Below are 16,348 nucleotides of genomic sequence, written 5' to 3' on the forward strand. Positions count from 1 at the left end.
CCCTTTGATCTATTTGTATTCTTTTTTTGCAGTGAGTTTACTATTGTAAACTCATTGTACTTTTCTTATCAATAAAGTTTTTATTACCTATCAAAAAAAAAAAAAAAATCAACTCACTCTTTCTTACTGTTGCATTAATCGCCCACTTCTACACATGACCAAACCACCTCAAGCGACTCTCTCTCATTTTTTATCAATGGGAGTCACTCCTATCTTTAAGCAAATTCCTTTATTTCAAATTCTATCTTTCCTTGTATTTCCACTTATCCATCTTATTGTTCTCATGTCAACTACACTCATTTTATGAACGTTCCTTCTTAACAGCCCAACATTCAGTACCATAGAGCATAGCTAGTCTCATAGTCTTAAGAAGTATTCTACGATCACATAATACTTCTAATGTGCTTCTCCATTTTATCCACCCTACTCTATCCTATGATTCACATCTTCTTCAATCTTTCCATCCATACAAATTATTGATTTAAGTTATCGAAAGCTCTCACTACTTGGTTTCTCTTGACCATTAAGTCTTCTAACCCCTTCATCTTTATGTTTTCTTTTACTAAACTTACATTCCATTGTGTGACCATCAAACCAGAATTCTGAAAGGAAGCCTATTCAAAAATTTCTCACTTTGACTTTTGTGTAATATCATGAAAAGACATTGCTTTCATGTTTGTTCTTCACATAATTGAGCTAGGAGCATTCTGGCATGTCATTAATTTTTATTGAAAAATTTCCTTGCTTAAATGTCAGTGTGTCGCCATTCTATTGCAGAAATATCTTTCAATTGTGTGCCTCAAATTAAAAGCAATAAAGGACAGGAAGATTACTAACTGGAAAAAGGCAGGAAAATTCAATCAAGCAAGGTGCACTGGCGGCTGGCAGTTGCAGCAAACACAGTTTGTTCAGTCAAATTCCTTAATGGGGATACAGCTGCACAATTAGCATCTAACTCAGGTATATTCAACTTAAGCTTCTCACTGTAGCTGATTTGAGTTTACCTGTGCATAGAGTATTACTTATTACATACAGCTTATCTCAACTAAGAGTCGGGTTCATGCTTTAAATCCACGAATTTGATAAAACTTTACCTCTTACACAATTCTTAACTAATACAGGCTTTCTTTAAGTTATGAGATTATTTTAGGATTATTACTGCAAATCCACACTGCTCAAAGAGCTTCAATATTTGAAAAGAATCTTTCCAGGAGCCATAATGCTTTGGCATGGCATCGACTTCTTTTTTAATTGATAGATGCAGTTTAAGATTCTATGAACACTGGTCATCAATTTAATACACCAAAATAATGGGTAAAGACAGAAGATCTAAGAAATAACATTATATATTTAAACAATCAGTAATCTCAACCATTAGACACAAAACTATAATGTTAGGAATCATAACCTTTTCCAATGTGCCGCATTGTATTTTCATGCACTAATAAAGTAGCATTGGGGTTGCACTTTTGGACAATTGAAAGACCTGAAACAAGCCAAGAAACAGAGAATTACTACCCAGTATAGCATCCAGTTTTTTTAAACAACACATTAATCAGAATTTCAGAATGCAGATATCCAGCTAAAAGTAATAGTCTGAGAGAGAACCAAATAAGTTTTATAGAGTAGAGAAGTTTTATTAGAGTAGAATTTACTCTAAGAGATTAAGGGGAGGCTATTTTCTTTAGTTGCTTTCCCCCTTTTTTTTTTCTCTTTTTGTTTGCTTTGATAGGTAAACACAACTTTAACTCACTGTCTTCGTTTTCTACTTTTTCTTTTTAGAAGAAAAGCTAAGATTTCTTGATTACTGGCCACCAATGGTCCATCCCTCCCCAAAACAAAATCAGTATGATTATAATGGCCCTATTTGGTTATTGTTGGGTTTGTTTTCATTTCTATTCTCATTTTCTCTTCTCAAATCCTGTACACATTTTCAGTTTGGCACCAATTTTCGGGTCTAGTTTTTTTTTTTTTTTTTTTTTCCTCCTTATATCTTTTCAATTAAAAATTCACCATCTGTACACATTTTCAGTTTGGCACCAATTTTCGGGTCTAGTTTTTTTTTTTTTTTTTTTTTCCTCCTTATATCTTTTCAATTAAAAATTCACCACCACACCTACGCCAATGTTAAAACCAAATCCATCAGCAGCCACCTCCATCACCACCACATCCACCACCACAACTAAATGACAATAATTTCCCGGTGAAATTTACCAAAAGGGTGTGGCTTCCCACTAGCACCATCCTTTCAATTTCATCTTCCTTAGTTAACAGTCAGTGAAAAGGCAACACTAGGATTACAAACAATTCCCAATGACCCAATACAATAGTAGATTACATAATACTACTAAGTTATGTTACAAAAAATTACATAATACAATAGTAGATTACAGAAGATTACATTACAAAAAATAAACCTTTCCTCTCAGTTATGTTACTTAATACTATAAAAACTTACCATCCACATGATCCCGATGATGATGGGTAACAAAGACAACTAACTTCCGTGGCAAAGCAGCAACTATTTTTTGGAGCTGATCATGTAAACAACAATTTTATCAACACTGTTACTAAGAAAAAAATATTTTTTAAAAAAATTAGAAAGCAAGCATCATCCGCTGTAAGGGTGACTGCATATCATTTCATAGGTACATACAAGGACACATCTCTAATGGGTTGTTTGGATGGAGGGAAAGTTGCAGGGAGTATAGGGGAGGGGATGGGAGGTGTTTAATAAACCTTGCTTTGATTTTTTTTTAAAGGGAGTAGGAAGGGGTCTGTGGGGATTTGCAGACCCCTCATTTTTTAATTCCCCCAAACTGGGGGAACTTGGAGGGCAAGGGAGCAAGAAGGTAACCACTTAGATTAAAAAAAAAAAATTAATTGTCAATTTATGCCTATTTCTTTTCTGTTATTTTTTTTTTAGAATTTATATCTACTTCTTTTAATGAACATAGAGGGCTATAATTGTTAACTTATATGATGTTTATCATGTCCTTCCCATTCAATTTTTAATACATCCAAACAAAGGGGAGGGGTATAGATATTCCTCCCCCTCTTAATTTGTGAAACATCCAAACAAGGAAGGGATAACCATTCCCCTCCCCTCTCCTCCACATACCCCACATACCCTCTATTCCCCTTTCCCTCCAAAACACTGTAAGACTACTGATCATTTTAACTGATGAATGTAAATAAAATAAAATAAATATGAATTAATCAACAGCAACATACATTATCAAAACTATGTCCGATTATATGATTATTCATGTTAAAAAGATTTAATACATAACAGAAGAGAACCAACATTTATGTTAGTTAAATCCTTAATTTTGTCAAATAAAACAAAAAATAAAAACAAGAAGTAGAGAAACCCTTAGAAAGCATGGAAACTACCAAGGATTTGATTACTGATCTCTTATTGTTCACAGCCTTGACAGCTGACAAGTTTTAAATAGGATCCTTCCCAGGAGAGTTCCAAATCCCAGTTTACGGTTACAAGTCAATCAAAATGTGCTGAGGACAGATTCACAAATTCCATGGGAAGCCACATGACCTCTTGAAAAGGACCAATAGATTCTGTTGATGGCTAACACTAATATAAGACCAATTGGAGCTCCCAAATATCCAATAGCCAGATGGCATCCAGCTGATGTGAGACCAATTGATCCTCCAAGACCCACTAATGGCCTGAAAGCCACAAAAATGAGCCTTAGGCTCCATCAAACAAAGTTGCGATGAAATGTCAGGATTAATTTTCGTACAACCAAATGTCTGCCAATTAAAAGAGGGAGTGCATTATATCCATACATCAGACAAAATAAAGGCCATATGGATTACTAGAAAGAGCAACTGATCCCAAAAGGAATGCTCTATAGGATGGAGCCCTAGTAAAGGAGCTTATTGACAGCCCTACATGAAGAGTTGTATTGGATCACAACTGTCAAAATTTATCCAATACCCTTCCTTTTCTTAGGCACTCCCATTTTTAAAGGGACACATCAAAAGTGTGCCAGACACAGAGCTATACTTTGGTTCAGAGGTGGAGGAACTTATCCAAAAGCCACTACTTTTCTTTGACGCTTCCATTTTATAAGACAGCACTATTTACTTAAGAAAGAGCAAAGATAGCTTTCAAGGACAGGGAAAATGTTGGAACTCTGCCAAGCGGGTAAACCACAAGAACGAGAACAGGATTCTTACTTTCTTTTATAAGATAGCACTATTATTCAAGAAAGAGCAAAGATAGCTTCCAAGGACAGGGAAAATGGTGAAACTCTGCCAAGCAGGTAATCCACAAGAACGAGAACAGGATTCTTACTTCCTTTTTTTAGGCACTCCCATTTTTAATGGGACACATCAAAAGTGTGCCAGACACAGAGCTATAATTTGGTTCAGAGGTGTAGGAACTTATCCCAAAGCCGCTAATTTTCTTTGACGCTTCCATTTTATAAGACAGCACTGTTACTCAAGAAAGTGCAAAGATAGCTTCCAAGGACAGTAAAAATGGTGGAACTCTGCCAAGCAAATAATCCGCAAGAATAAGAACAGGATTCTTACTTTTATATAAATGGAAAACAATGGTTATAAAATTAGCCTCGTGTTTTTTTTTTCCCTTTTTATAATTTGAAATTGACACAAGTTTTTCCCATAAAATGTATTCAAGTAGGAAATCCACGAGTATGTAAGAAGCCCACAGTACGGGACAACAATAAAATATCCTATTTCAAACATTATTGAGTTCACTAAATCCACAAATGGTATTTGAGAATGTCAAGCAGAATAAAATACTAAAAATCATCTGTCAAAAAGGCAGCAGCATCTCAACATAGCAAAAGAAATTATACCTCTTCATGGAATTCAGACCTACATACTGGATCCACTATCAATGCATCCCCACAAGCAACAAAACTATTGTTCTCACTTTCATTTGAAACATTTTCAAGTGCAAATATGATCAAGTTTGTTGTACGGAAAGGCTTTGCTGTCTTACTTCCAATTGGTGCAAGTTTAACACCAGGAGGATACTCCTGGAAAAAAGAAAAAAAAAAAAATGGAAGATATATTAACATGATGCATGTGGGAAACTATACAGAGGAATCTCCTTAAAATGCATTTGGATAACGGGATTTGGATTTGGGTGATTAAAATCCATATAACTTGTTTGGACGCTTTAAAAAAAAGTCAAGGATTTGGATTTGACAAATCCAACAAAGATTTTAAACATTTAAAATTCTTGGATTTGAAATGATATCTAAAATAAATGAATTTGAAATCATGGCATTTCAAACATATTGATTTAGAATCAAAATCAAATCCAAATTCAAGTTTCCAAACGCAGCCTTATGTTTGAGTAGAAGTCTAAATGTTAAAAAATGACAACACTATCAGTATTTGAATATGGTATACATCTTGATTCAGAATCTGTTTCTTGAACATCATCTTCAAAGTTTAGACAGATAGGTATTAGATATAGGCAAAAATAGAAGCAACTTTATGGAATAGAACTTGCAATAAAGCTCTAGTCAAGAACTTTTATAATGAACGTTAGTATAAGAATTCTAACTTACAATTAGAATACCAAGAAGCAATATGAAATCATCCTTTTGTCGGAAAGGGGGAAGGGGGGCAATTCTTTACGCAATGGCAAAGGGGTGTAGATACCCCTAAAATATAAAAAGAACTACCAAGGGGTTTCAAACATGATTCTGTTGGAATTTAATTGTCTAAGCACCAAATTTCCTTTTCACATTTCTGCTTCCAAAAAAATTACCAAAAGAAAAAAGTAAATTTATGGGCCATCCAAAATCATTCTAATGACCCTCAAAAGTCAGGGTCATATCACTGCTTCTGCCTTCCAGATTATCCCTGAACTTTTAACACCCAGTGATTTGACAGCGGATCTTTCCTTGCAACTGAATGTTTTATTTTTGCTCCATCTAGAAGACTAGAAATGGCACTAATTCACAAGAAGGCAAACCTGATGCCGTAAGATGGATGGGACTTTCTGATCTGCAGGTTGAATTGAGTCATTTACAAGACCAACAACTATCAGAGGCCCCACACGATCACTGCTTGGTTTTACTTCCAGAAGCCAGCTTAGATAGCTTTGGACTGACATCCACTTACACCACTCTACTAATGTATACTTCATATTAGTTCCATATCACATACAAGATATAGAATTTGCTATAAAAGTAATAAACTGCTTAAAATGAGATTCAAATATTCACATCAAGGAAGGATGGCGATTATTTATTAGAAATACCAAGACTGTGATCAGCAAAACATGCTAACTTGTTTCTTCTTTAGATAAGCAGTAAAATTTTGTCAGGAAAGTCCAATAACACGGAACAGATGACATAATTTCTCACTTAATTTCTACAAATCTTTACTCAGCTCCAAAATTCTTCATGTGATTAAGAAATTCTCCCAATTAAATCAAGATATAAAAGTGTCAAAGACCCAGCATCCACATGAATAGACAAGCTCTTAAAGCAAGCACTAAAAAAATTAGATTGTTTCTCAAATGTGTTTAATGTAAGATCCAATAAAGACNTTTAAACATTGTATCTTGCATTAATCTTAAAAAAAATTAATAAAGCATATACATATATATAAACAAACCTTGTAAATTTTGATCCCCTGCCAGCAATTTTCCCATAATGAAAACAGTATGAACCGCAGCCCCGTCCAAACTCACCTTCTCCACATACTTCCAGAACTTCCATTATCCACCATCAGTTACCTCAAATTCCACTTGTTCCAATACCTATAAATATCCCAAATTCACAACTGTAAAATTCAAAGCAACTCACATTTTCTCTGCATTGTTAAAAAATCAAATACAGCTAAATTTCACACACATAAGGTTTAACATCTCACTAAATACTAACCCAAAATCATTATAAAAATAAATAAAAATTGAGCGTTTAAATGGCTTTATTAGAAACAAAACTCAAAATACAAAAATTACAGGTTACAATCTGAATCACATATGGTGAAAAATAACATTATCACATTTTTTCAAATAAAATTTATAAAAATAAAAAAATAAAAATAAAAATAAAAAAGAAAAGGAAAAAGGGTTTACCTTTGTGAGAGCAGAATGGAGATCAAAGTTGGTCAAATTGATGGATTAGATGCCTTCGACGATGATCGGAGACTCAGAATTTCCGTCAAGAAGGTTCAATTGCGTGGAGGAGTCCCAGAGATCAGAATCCACGAAGGAATCGTCCTCCTCGTCATTGAACCAAATTCATTAGTGGCCTTTCCACGTAGGAATCGTCCTCCTCGTCATTGAACCAAATTCATTAGTGGCCTTTCAACATATTGATGATATCAACCAAGCCCTAATCCCAAATTTTAAGATCAACATAAGGCTGCTATATTGATGATCAATCTTATTTTATTGGCTATGGTATTTTTCATCTTACCCTTCAACATGTTTGCACCGTGTTATATTAAAGGGAAGATTAGTAAGATTAGTCTCATATTGTGTGCTTGTGTGTGTATATATGTTAAAGGTTTCTTTCAAATTACAGCAACTACCTCAAATCCTTGTAAATTATATTGCACCTAATACTAGGCTGCTGGCATGGCATTTTAACTGAAGAAAAATTTGAGTGTGGCCAAGCTTTTGGGGAGCTTTAATTGTTGAAGACTACTTTGAATTGTGGTCAATAATTTTGGTTAAGAATACTCAGGACAGAAAACAATCACGAACTCTCACTGTTTCACTTGAGAGAGTGAAAAACCTAATCTGTACAAACTCATGTTTGAACCTAACCTGCAATTGTGTAGGCACATGGCCCATGTTTCAACTTTATTATGTTCATCTGCGCTCTGCCGTTCAATAGCATACCACGAATTGTATGTATACATAACAAGAAAGCTTAATGAACACACTAATTTACAGAATAAAGCTTCTTAAATTCCATTGAAAATATCATTAAGCAATATCAGTACAACTTGCTCACTAACCGTTCGACATAATTACTCACAGACCACAACATCAAACAAGTCACTGATCCTAAATCTAATCCCTAAGAAAACGAAAGCAGGAGTAATGGCACCGTTGCTAATAGCAAAGCAGCTCGCTCATACGCCAGTAGACCCGAACCCACCCTCGCCTCTAACCGTGGCATCCAAATCCTCAACCTCGATCACATCAGGTGTCAAAATCTTCTCGATAATCAACTGTGCAATCCTATCACCCACTTTCACCTCAAAATCAACATCCGAATGGTTAAACAGTATAACCCCAACTGGACCCCTGTAGTCAGCATCGATCACACCTGCACCCACATCGATGGAGTGCTTCCACGCCAATCCAGACCTTGGCGCTACATAATCACAAATACCCATTTCACTAAAACTCCAAAAAAAAAAAAACAATCAATAACACCTTTAAGACACAGGAGAGAGAAATTACCAACACGAGCGTAAGTTCCTTCAGGGATTGCAATGCTCAGATCGGTTGGAACCAATGCTTTTCCTCTTGCTGGTACTTTAGTCTCCGTTGCACTGCACAAATCATAAAAACCCCATAAACAATTTTTTCTTTTTTCTTTTTTTGGATGAAGAAACATTGAAAATATTGTGGATTATATGTGTATATATATACCTGGAGAGATCGTAGCCAGCAGAGAGAGGAGAGCCTCTGGAAGGCAAAACAGCTTTCTCAGAAAGCTTTTTCACTCTGAGCAGTGAAATGGGTCCCTCGAGATTTCAGCAGCGACGCCGTTTTGGCCAAGCTTTGGGATCTTCAGCGATGGTTCTTCGATTTCGGTGCTGTGGTTTTGGAGATCTGGCTGAGACATGGTGAGGGGCTGAGGGCTTTAGAGAAGGAACGGTTGAGAAATGGGTATGTGCAACAGCTGAGATTTAGGAACTGAAAGGAAGATGAGTTGGGTTTAAATAGAGGGGTTGCCACCAAAAATGGAGTTTCGCGGGTTTTGGCGCCAAGCTTTCCCGCCATTTGCTTGTAGCGACTCATGGTTTTGAAACCCGGACCGTACGGTCCAACGGGTTAACCGGAAACCCGCTATTCTTTGAAAACCGTGGACGGTTCTTACTTCTTAGAGATTCAACCAATTCAGATTTTTTTTTTTTTGATACTTACAGCCATTGTTGAAGCTTCCCAACCACGGTGATGCTGTCAGATCTTGAGCTTGCATCTCCATTTCTTCTTCTTCTTCTCTCTCTTTCTTTCTGCGTTTTTGCTGTTTTTGCATTTTTGCTCTTCTGAAGTCCGCTATTCTTTGCAGATGACATGATGAAGATGAACCTTTAGTTTTTTCTATCACGGTCTCCTAGAAAGTTTAACGTTTGGCTGTCAAAGTGTAATTGTCAACTCTTAGCTGTCAACCATTTACTTGGGCTTGTATTAATAGTTAGCTAATTTTTTAACGGGCAAGTCTGCCAATCTTCTATATATATATATATATATATAAACACCAGGCACGTATAATAAATGAACTTATAGTATAAACACAAGGCACGTATAATCAATTCTCAATTTAATTCTTAAATTGATTTCACTCCTACTTTAGTCTTTACATTTTGGATTAATTCTCGATTTGATTCTTAAATTGGTTTCACTCTTTCCTCAATCCTTGATTTCAGAATAATTTTAAAATATTATTTTTAATTGGGCTCTTGCCATCAACCCAGCAACAAAAAATTCTGAGGCAACAAATAAAATGCATTGTATGCACAATAAATATTAATGTGACTAATAAGATAATATTAAAAATTTGATTTGACATTTTTATAGTACCACATTAGCATTTAAAATGTTACATTAGCATATAAATTAATAAAAAAATCAGGCTAGAAAAGTTTTTAAAAAAATTAAAAAAAAACATTAATATTATTAAAATAGATAATTTAATAACATTTAAAATATAAAAAAAAAAAAAACAACAACAACCAACGTTGAATTATTTTCTTATTTTCTTTTTATTATTTTTGAAAGAACAAGGATAACATATTTTTCAAGTTACCCAGAAAATTAAAATAATCTAAGGTTTTCTTATCTTTTCTTGTACTTTTTTAGCAAATAAACATGCACAAATTCATACAAAATCGCTATCTTTCACCGAAACTTCCAACATGAAGAAATCATCAAAAGCACGTGAAAAAACCAACCCAGAAAAATCATCAAACCTCCAACCCACAAAAATTATCAAAACCCGAAACATCCAACCCAGAAAATCATAAAACCCTGAAACCTTCAACCCAAAAAATCATCAAACCCACATGAAAAAAATCAAACCCATAAATTTAAAACAAATCAACACCCACAAGAAAAAAACAAACCCAGGTCAAAAAGAGTGATCTGATTGGTTCTTTTCCCCACTCTTTTAGCAACTAAACACCAAAAAAAAAAAAAAAAATCATCTCTTTCAATTTCGTAACCCTTTACTAGACCCAATCTGTGTCCCATATGCTTCGACCTGGCAACGGAGCTCTAATGCGATGATGCTAGTCCCATGCGATGAAGGCGATGCTCGTGCCGATCTACTTCAAGTGCTAGAACATGAAGAGAGTCCCCAAGGAATNTTTTTGGTGTGTTCCCCCCCCCCCCCCCCCCTTTTTTTGTCTAAAAATTGGAAATTTTAATTTGTGTGATGTTATGCTGGTTGACTAAGAAAATTTTAGAAAATTGTTATAAATTTCTTTTATCAAATTTAAAAAATTGGTAAAGCTTTTTTGTTTTTAATTTTTCTAGTTTAAATTAAAATCAAGAAATTAATTTTTTTTTGTTTTTTGTTTTTATTAATTTATATGCTGGCCATTTTAAATGCTAACATTGCATTTAAAAAATGCCAAATCAATTTTTTTTAATATTATTTTATTAGTCACGTTAACATTTATTGTGCACACAGTACATTCTGCTTGTCACCTCAAATTTTTTCTGTTACTGGGTTGACAGCAGGGACCAAAATAAAACGATTTTTTGAAAATAGGGATTAACCTAGGAGTGAAATCAATTTAGGGACCAAATCGAGAATCAGCCCAAAATGTAGAGACCAAAAATGCATTTACGTCTTTTTTATAATAGGAACTTGTGGTAGTTTTTTTTTTTTAAGAACATAGGGTAGTTTTTTTTTATAGGAACATGGGGATAGTTTTGGTTGTGTACATGCAGGAGTGGAAATTTTTTTAGGACATGAGGTAGTTTTATAAACATGGGTATTTTTTTTTTAATCAATTTACGATTTTAACCTCATTTTTATGTTTTATGAATAAGGATAAATGAATTAAATTAGAGATATTTTTGAAATAAAAAATACAATAACTAACTTTCTGAATCCTCTTAATATATACATATATATATATATATATATTGCTCATCTTTAACAGTTTGGATGGAGTTTGTTCCTCCAGATATTAGTAGTCTTGTATTGGCGGATAAGCCTTTTCTTGATTAATAAAAATTCCCATGGATTGGATTCTCAAACAAAAAAAAATTAAAAAAAAAATCCCTTGATTAAGAAACTTGATATCTAATTTATGTTTGCTTATAATTTAATATCTCGTATTTGTCTCTATGAAAGTTATGATATAAAAAATACATTTGAAAGATAAATTTCAATATTTATTTTGGCTATTTTAGTCATTTTTTCTCCTTTTACTAACTTAATATATTCTTTTTTTAATTAAATTAATTATGACATCATCTTAGGTTGACCTCAATTCAACTTCAGTCCAACCTTCAAAACCTTAAATTTCTCACTTTAATGGTTCATTAAACGGTTTAAGTCTGAAAACCATGATAGCATACGTACTGAGTTAAGTTGCTCAATCTGAGCTGTGTCCAATTAAGCTGCACTCTTCTCATTCTAATGAAATTTACTACGTTACATTACTCAATTATTTTTCGTATTAGACATTAATATATAGCCCACTCTGCTGCTTATATGGGCTTTGTTTTATTTCATTAAAAAGAAAAAAGAAAAAAAAAGAAGGCATTTCTTTTAACATATATAGCTTTCCATCTCAGAAATCATGGACCTGGACCTGTACCTCGTTGTCCCCAACGTGAACGGAGCCCCAGCTTGTTTTGTGTAATTAAATTCATGACCATTGAGAAAATTAATAATAAGATTATCATTATTAATAAAAATATATAGTCAACAATGATACCAATATACAACCATGATACATGATGACTTGATATTTGGAGTCACCGATATTCAGATGAGAATTCGATTTCATAGTTCTATGTGTGTCATGACATGTGTAACAATAATATAAAATCATTTTTTAGTTGATATTATTCCTTCTTCGTAGCATACATAAATGCATGTCAAAATTAATATCATCATGAATATTATTTATTATTCAGTCCATAAAATCATTCATTTTTGTGTTTTTAAAATAACACATAATTAATAAATAAATATTAGCAATTTACTTATGAAATTTGAAGACTCTCCTTCTGTCACCATGAAATAAACTACACTACACGCCCATATCAAGTATTAAACCTTCAACATAATGTAGGCGGTATACAATGGTTAATGCATTTTGTGTTGCAAGTTTTGCATTTAGATCTTCTGTGTTATTATGCTTTTTTTAATGTGTGCGTATTATGTTATTATGCATTTTAACCAAATGCGTGTGCGAAAAGTTTTTTAAAGCACTTTATTATATGCATATTTTAAGATCTCAAAATAAGGTATCCTTTTAACGTCTCAAACTTTATTTATCTAGTTTACCAAAAAAAAAAACTTTATTTATCCAATCTTATTATATGCATGTTGCCTCCCATTATCGTGTTGCCAACAAGTCGGGTGTTTGTCCCTCAAAAAAAAGACAAGTAGGGTGTTAACTATTGTAATTGAACTCCAACTTGGTGAACGCCAAACTTCAAGTCTAAACCAAGCGTGAATAGAACCCAAAAAATGAAGTTTACTAATTTAACTAACATCAAAATCAAATGGTTTGTTTTAAATCAATTTTTTTTTTAAGAAACAAAAACACACGCACAAAGGAGAGGGAAAAAAGTTTTAGGTTATAACACAAAGATACATCATAACTCCAGTAAAAAGTTATAGTAATTTTTAGGGGAGGGTGGAGCAAGTTATATTATTATCATATATGATTAGTTTTATTTGTTGAGGTGAGTCACAATTGTGGACATCCAAACTTTAGACTGCGTTTGTTTTAGTTGTAAAGGAAATCAAGAAAACATTTTACATTGTACTTGCTGTTTGGGATGCTCAGAAAATTTGGTCAAACCGAAAATCTCATTCATTAACCGTAAAATATGTGGACCTTAAGTGTAAAATAGATTACACATCTATTTTACTTTCAAACCATTTCCAGCTAATAGAGAGAAAGATTGAACCAAGTCTAATCATCGCCACCGCCTGAAGCTTGACACCACCACGCTCTAGATCGCCTCGTCCTTCTCTCGATCTTGTTACCGCCGCCCTTTGGATTAGATCATCTCCTTTTGATCTCGTTGCCACCATTCGCCGATCTGCATTCTCTCTCTTGCCCTTTGACCAACCAAGGCCAGATTGGACACTTCATGTCATTGATCCAGTGTCTTCTCTCTCTCATCTCACTTTTTTTCTCTAACCCAAACCAAACCCCCAACTGGGTTTTGTGTGTGATTTTCGTTTTCTTTGATCTTTGATTTTGTTGTTGTTGTTGTGGTGGTGTGGATGGTGGTGTTTTGGTGGTTTTTGTGTGGTGTGGGTGGTGGCATTTTAGTGGGCAGCGGTGAATTTTGTGTGGTGTGGTGGTGGGTTTTGTGTGAATGGTGATGGGTTTTTTTGTGGGTGGTGATGGGTTTTGTGTGGGTGGTGGTGGATTTTTTGTGGGTGGTGACGGCAATGGAGCAATGGTGGCGGTTTTTTCCCTCTTCCCGATCTAGATTTTGCGTGGGTGGTAGTGGGTTGTGCTTGTCCTTAGTGGTGGTGGCTAGCTTGGGTTTACATTTTCTGAAAATAGATTTTTTACATCAAGACCAAACGCAAGAAATAATTTTCTTGTGTAATTTTCACAACGCAGTCAAACAACAGAAAATGTTTTCCTTTACGTAAAATATTTTCAACTAAAAATATTTTACACTTGGAAAATATTTTACATATTGCCAAACATAGCCTTAATGATTTGTATTGCGATGTTTGAGGCTCAAAAATAAGTTAAAATATCTTATTGTAGATAATTTTGGTTATATTTTGGTTGGGGAATGTTGATTGGATGATTTTGTAATGCTTATACATTTCATACCATTAATTTCTTTTTAATGAATCATACCATTTTTTACTTAGCCTACGATTTTGTTTCCCTGTAAAATAGTTTACAACAAAAAAATGCTAAAAACAATTGTTTTCTAGTGTTTGGTTAATTAGTTTGATTCTTGAACATGCTTGAGTTTTTTTTTTTTTTTTTTTTTTGGGTTTTGTGTGGGTGGTGGTGGATTTTTTGTGGGTGGTGACGGCAATGGAGCAATGGTGGCGGTTTTTTCCCTCTTCCCGATCTAGATTTTGCGTGGGTGGTAGTGGGTTGTGCTTGTCCTTAGTGGTGGTGGCTAGCTTGGGTTTACATTTTCTGAAAATAGATTTTTTACATCAAGACCAAACGCAAGAAATAATTTTCTTGTGTAATTTTCACAACGCAGTCAAACAACAGAAAATGTTTTCCTTTACGTAAAATATTTTCAACTAAAAATATTTTACACTTGGAAAATATTTTACATATTGCCAAACATAGCCTTAATGATTTGTATTGCGATGTTTGAGGCTCAAAAATAAGTTAAAATATCTTATTGTAGATAATTTTGGTTATATTTTGGTTGGGGAATGTTGATTGGATGATTTTGTAATGCTTATACATTTCATACCATTAATTTCTTTTTAATGAATCATACCATTTTTTACTTAGCCTACGATTTTGTTTCCCTGTAAAATAGTTTACAACAAAAAAATGCTAAAAACAATTGTTTTCTAGTGTTTGGTTAATTAGTTTGATTCTTGAACATGCTTGAGTTTTTTTTTTTTTTTTTTGTTGGTCAGTGTTTGGCTCCAAAAAAAGAAAAAATTACTAAATGATTAAATATATCAATTCAGTGTTTCACACTAGGTCAAAGCAAATTACAACAAATTATACATAAATCAACTTAGGCACACCCAAATGCTAGCAATTTTTTCAAATGATAATAATAATAACTAGCCTCATCACACGCGCTCCACTCGTGCGATGAGGCTTTTTTATTTATTTATTTCGAGTTTAATGTAATTTTTCAATTTGAATTTATCTATTGTTAGTGATGTTACACAAGAAAGAATGTTTAAAAAACTATAGGATTTGAAATTGAGTAAACTATTGAGTTTAGTGTGTGTTAGTTTTTAGTGAAAAATGTAAAACGTGCATGAGATATATTTAAATAGAGAGTGTGCTAATTTTTAGGAAAAAAAATTTATCTGCTAGCTTTTTTTTTTTTTTTTTTTTTTCTTGAATTACAATTTTAACCTACTAAATTGCATTATGGGATGACGTCTTCAGTGGGGATGGACTACATCAAAGTAACGACACCTTTGAATGGGTGGATTGTAGCAAAGTAGCGACAATGATGACTTCAACAATCAAATTGCGGACAATTAAGGGATGGTAAAGTGTGAAGAAATGATAAAACGAGCAAGAGACGACGACTTGATGTTGGCACCGCCGCCACCTCCTTCGACTGAGTTTGGTGGGTTACTAGAGGAGCACATTATTACAAAAGATAGGGGGCTCGGCTTCAAAGTGAGCGAGAGAGATGTTTTGAGAATATGTTTTACAATCTTTTTGGGCATAAACCATTTTTCAAATTCTACAACTATATTAAACAACCAAAAACATATTTAGGGATGAAAGCTTTTATTGAAATAACCACTTGAAAATGATGGGAGAAAAAAACATTTTATTACAAACAAACATAGCATTTGAATGACATCTCTAATGATCACGTATCCAAGATCCCCTTTTTTTTTTTTAATTAAAAAAAGCTAAAGTTTTTTGGTGTATGGATTATACACTATGACGTTTTAAAAGTGGAATTCTACCTCCTGAAACTTAGGAGTGTTTAGATTTTATGGATTATACACTATGACGTTTTAAAATTTGGATTCTACCTCCTAAAATTTAGGAGTGTTTGGATTTTATCCTTGAATTTCTATTATGTTTGCATCAACAACCTTTCTGTCCATATTTTTTGTTTAGTGCCACATAAATTTGCCACGCATATTTAGTTTATCCAATATAATAATGTCACAATATTTTTGTAACCTGAAAAAATTAAATAATTTTATTAAATGAACTAAACACGAGATTTAGGAATATTTGG

At 33.6% G+C, this 16,348-nt stretch overlaps 2 protein-coding genes across 5 annotated transcripts in view; both read right to left on the bottom strand.

Moving 5' to 3' along the window:
• LOC112041190 (uncharacterized) overlaps nt 1-6,515 on the bottom strand; it is a 31,877-nt gene extending 25,362 nt beyond the window's left edge. For 3 of the 4 annotated variants that reach the window (XM_065770903.1, XM_065770905.1, XM_065770904.1), the window contains exons 1-4: nt 5,981-6,515; nt 4,848-5,030; nt 2,459-2,534; nt 1,409-1,486 (exon numbers count right to left, since the gene is read on the bottom strand). In XM_065770903.1, the coding sequence (XP_065626975.1) occupies nt 1,409-1,486; nt 2,459-2,534; nt 4,848-5,030; nt 5,981-6,154 (511 nt within the window). In that variant the 5' untranslated portion in view covers nt 6,155-6,515. The remainder of the gene's footprint in view (nt 1-1,408; nt 1,487-2,458; nt 2,535-4,847; nt 5,031-5,980) is intronic. The other variant, XM_065770906.1, reaches the window with a different exon arrangement.
• A 1,396-nt stretch (nt 6,516-7,911) lies between these two features.
• Nucleotides 7,912-9,286, bottom strand: LOC112003502 (deoxyuridine 5'-triphosphate nucleotidohydrolase-like). Its single transcript, XM_065770907.1, is given in 4 exon segments — nt 7,912-8,345; nt 8,435-8,526; nt 8,627-8,706; nt 8,709-9,286. Coding segments are annotated over 4 exon segments (531 nt in total). The 5' UTR covers nt 8,823-9,286; the 3' UTR covers nt 7,912-8,100.
• Nucleotides 9,287-16,348: the final 7,062 nt, after the last annotated feature.

The sequence above is a fragment of the Quercus suber genome, unplaced genomic scaffold (genome assembly GCF_002906115.3).
Source record: "Quercus suber isolate HL8 unplaced genomic scaffold, Cork oak 2.0 scaffold_37, whole genome shotgun sequence".
Taxonomy (NCBI): domain Eukaryota; kingdom Viridiplantae; phylum Streptophyta; class Magnoliopsida; order Fagales; family Fagaceae; genus Quercus; species Quercus suber.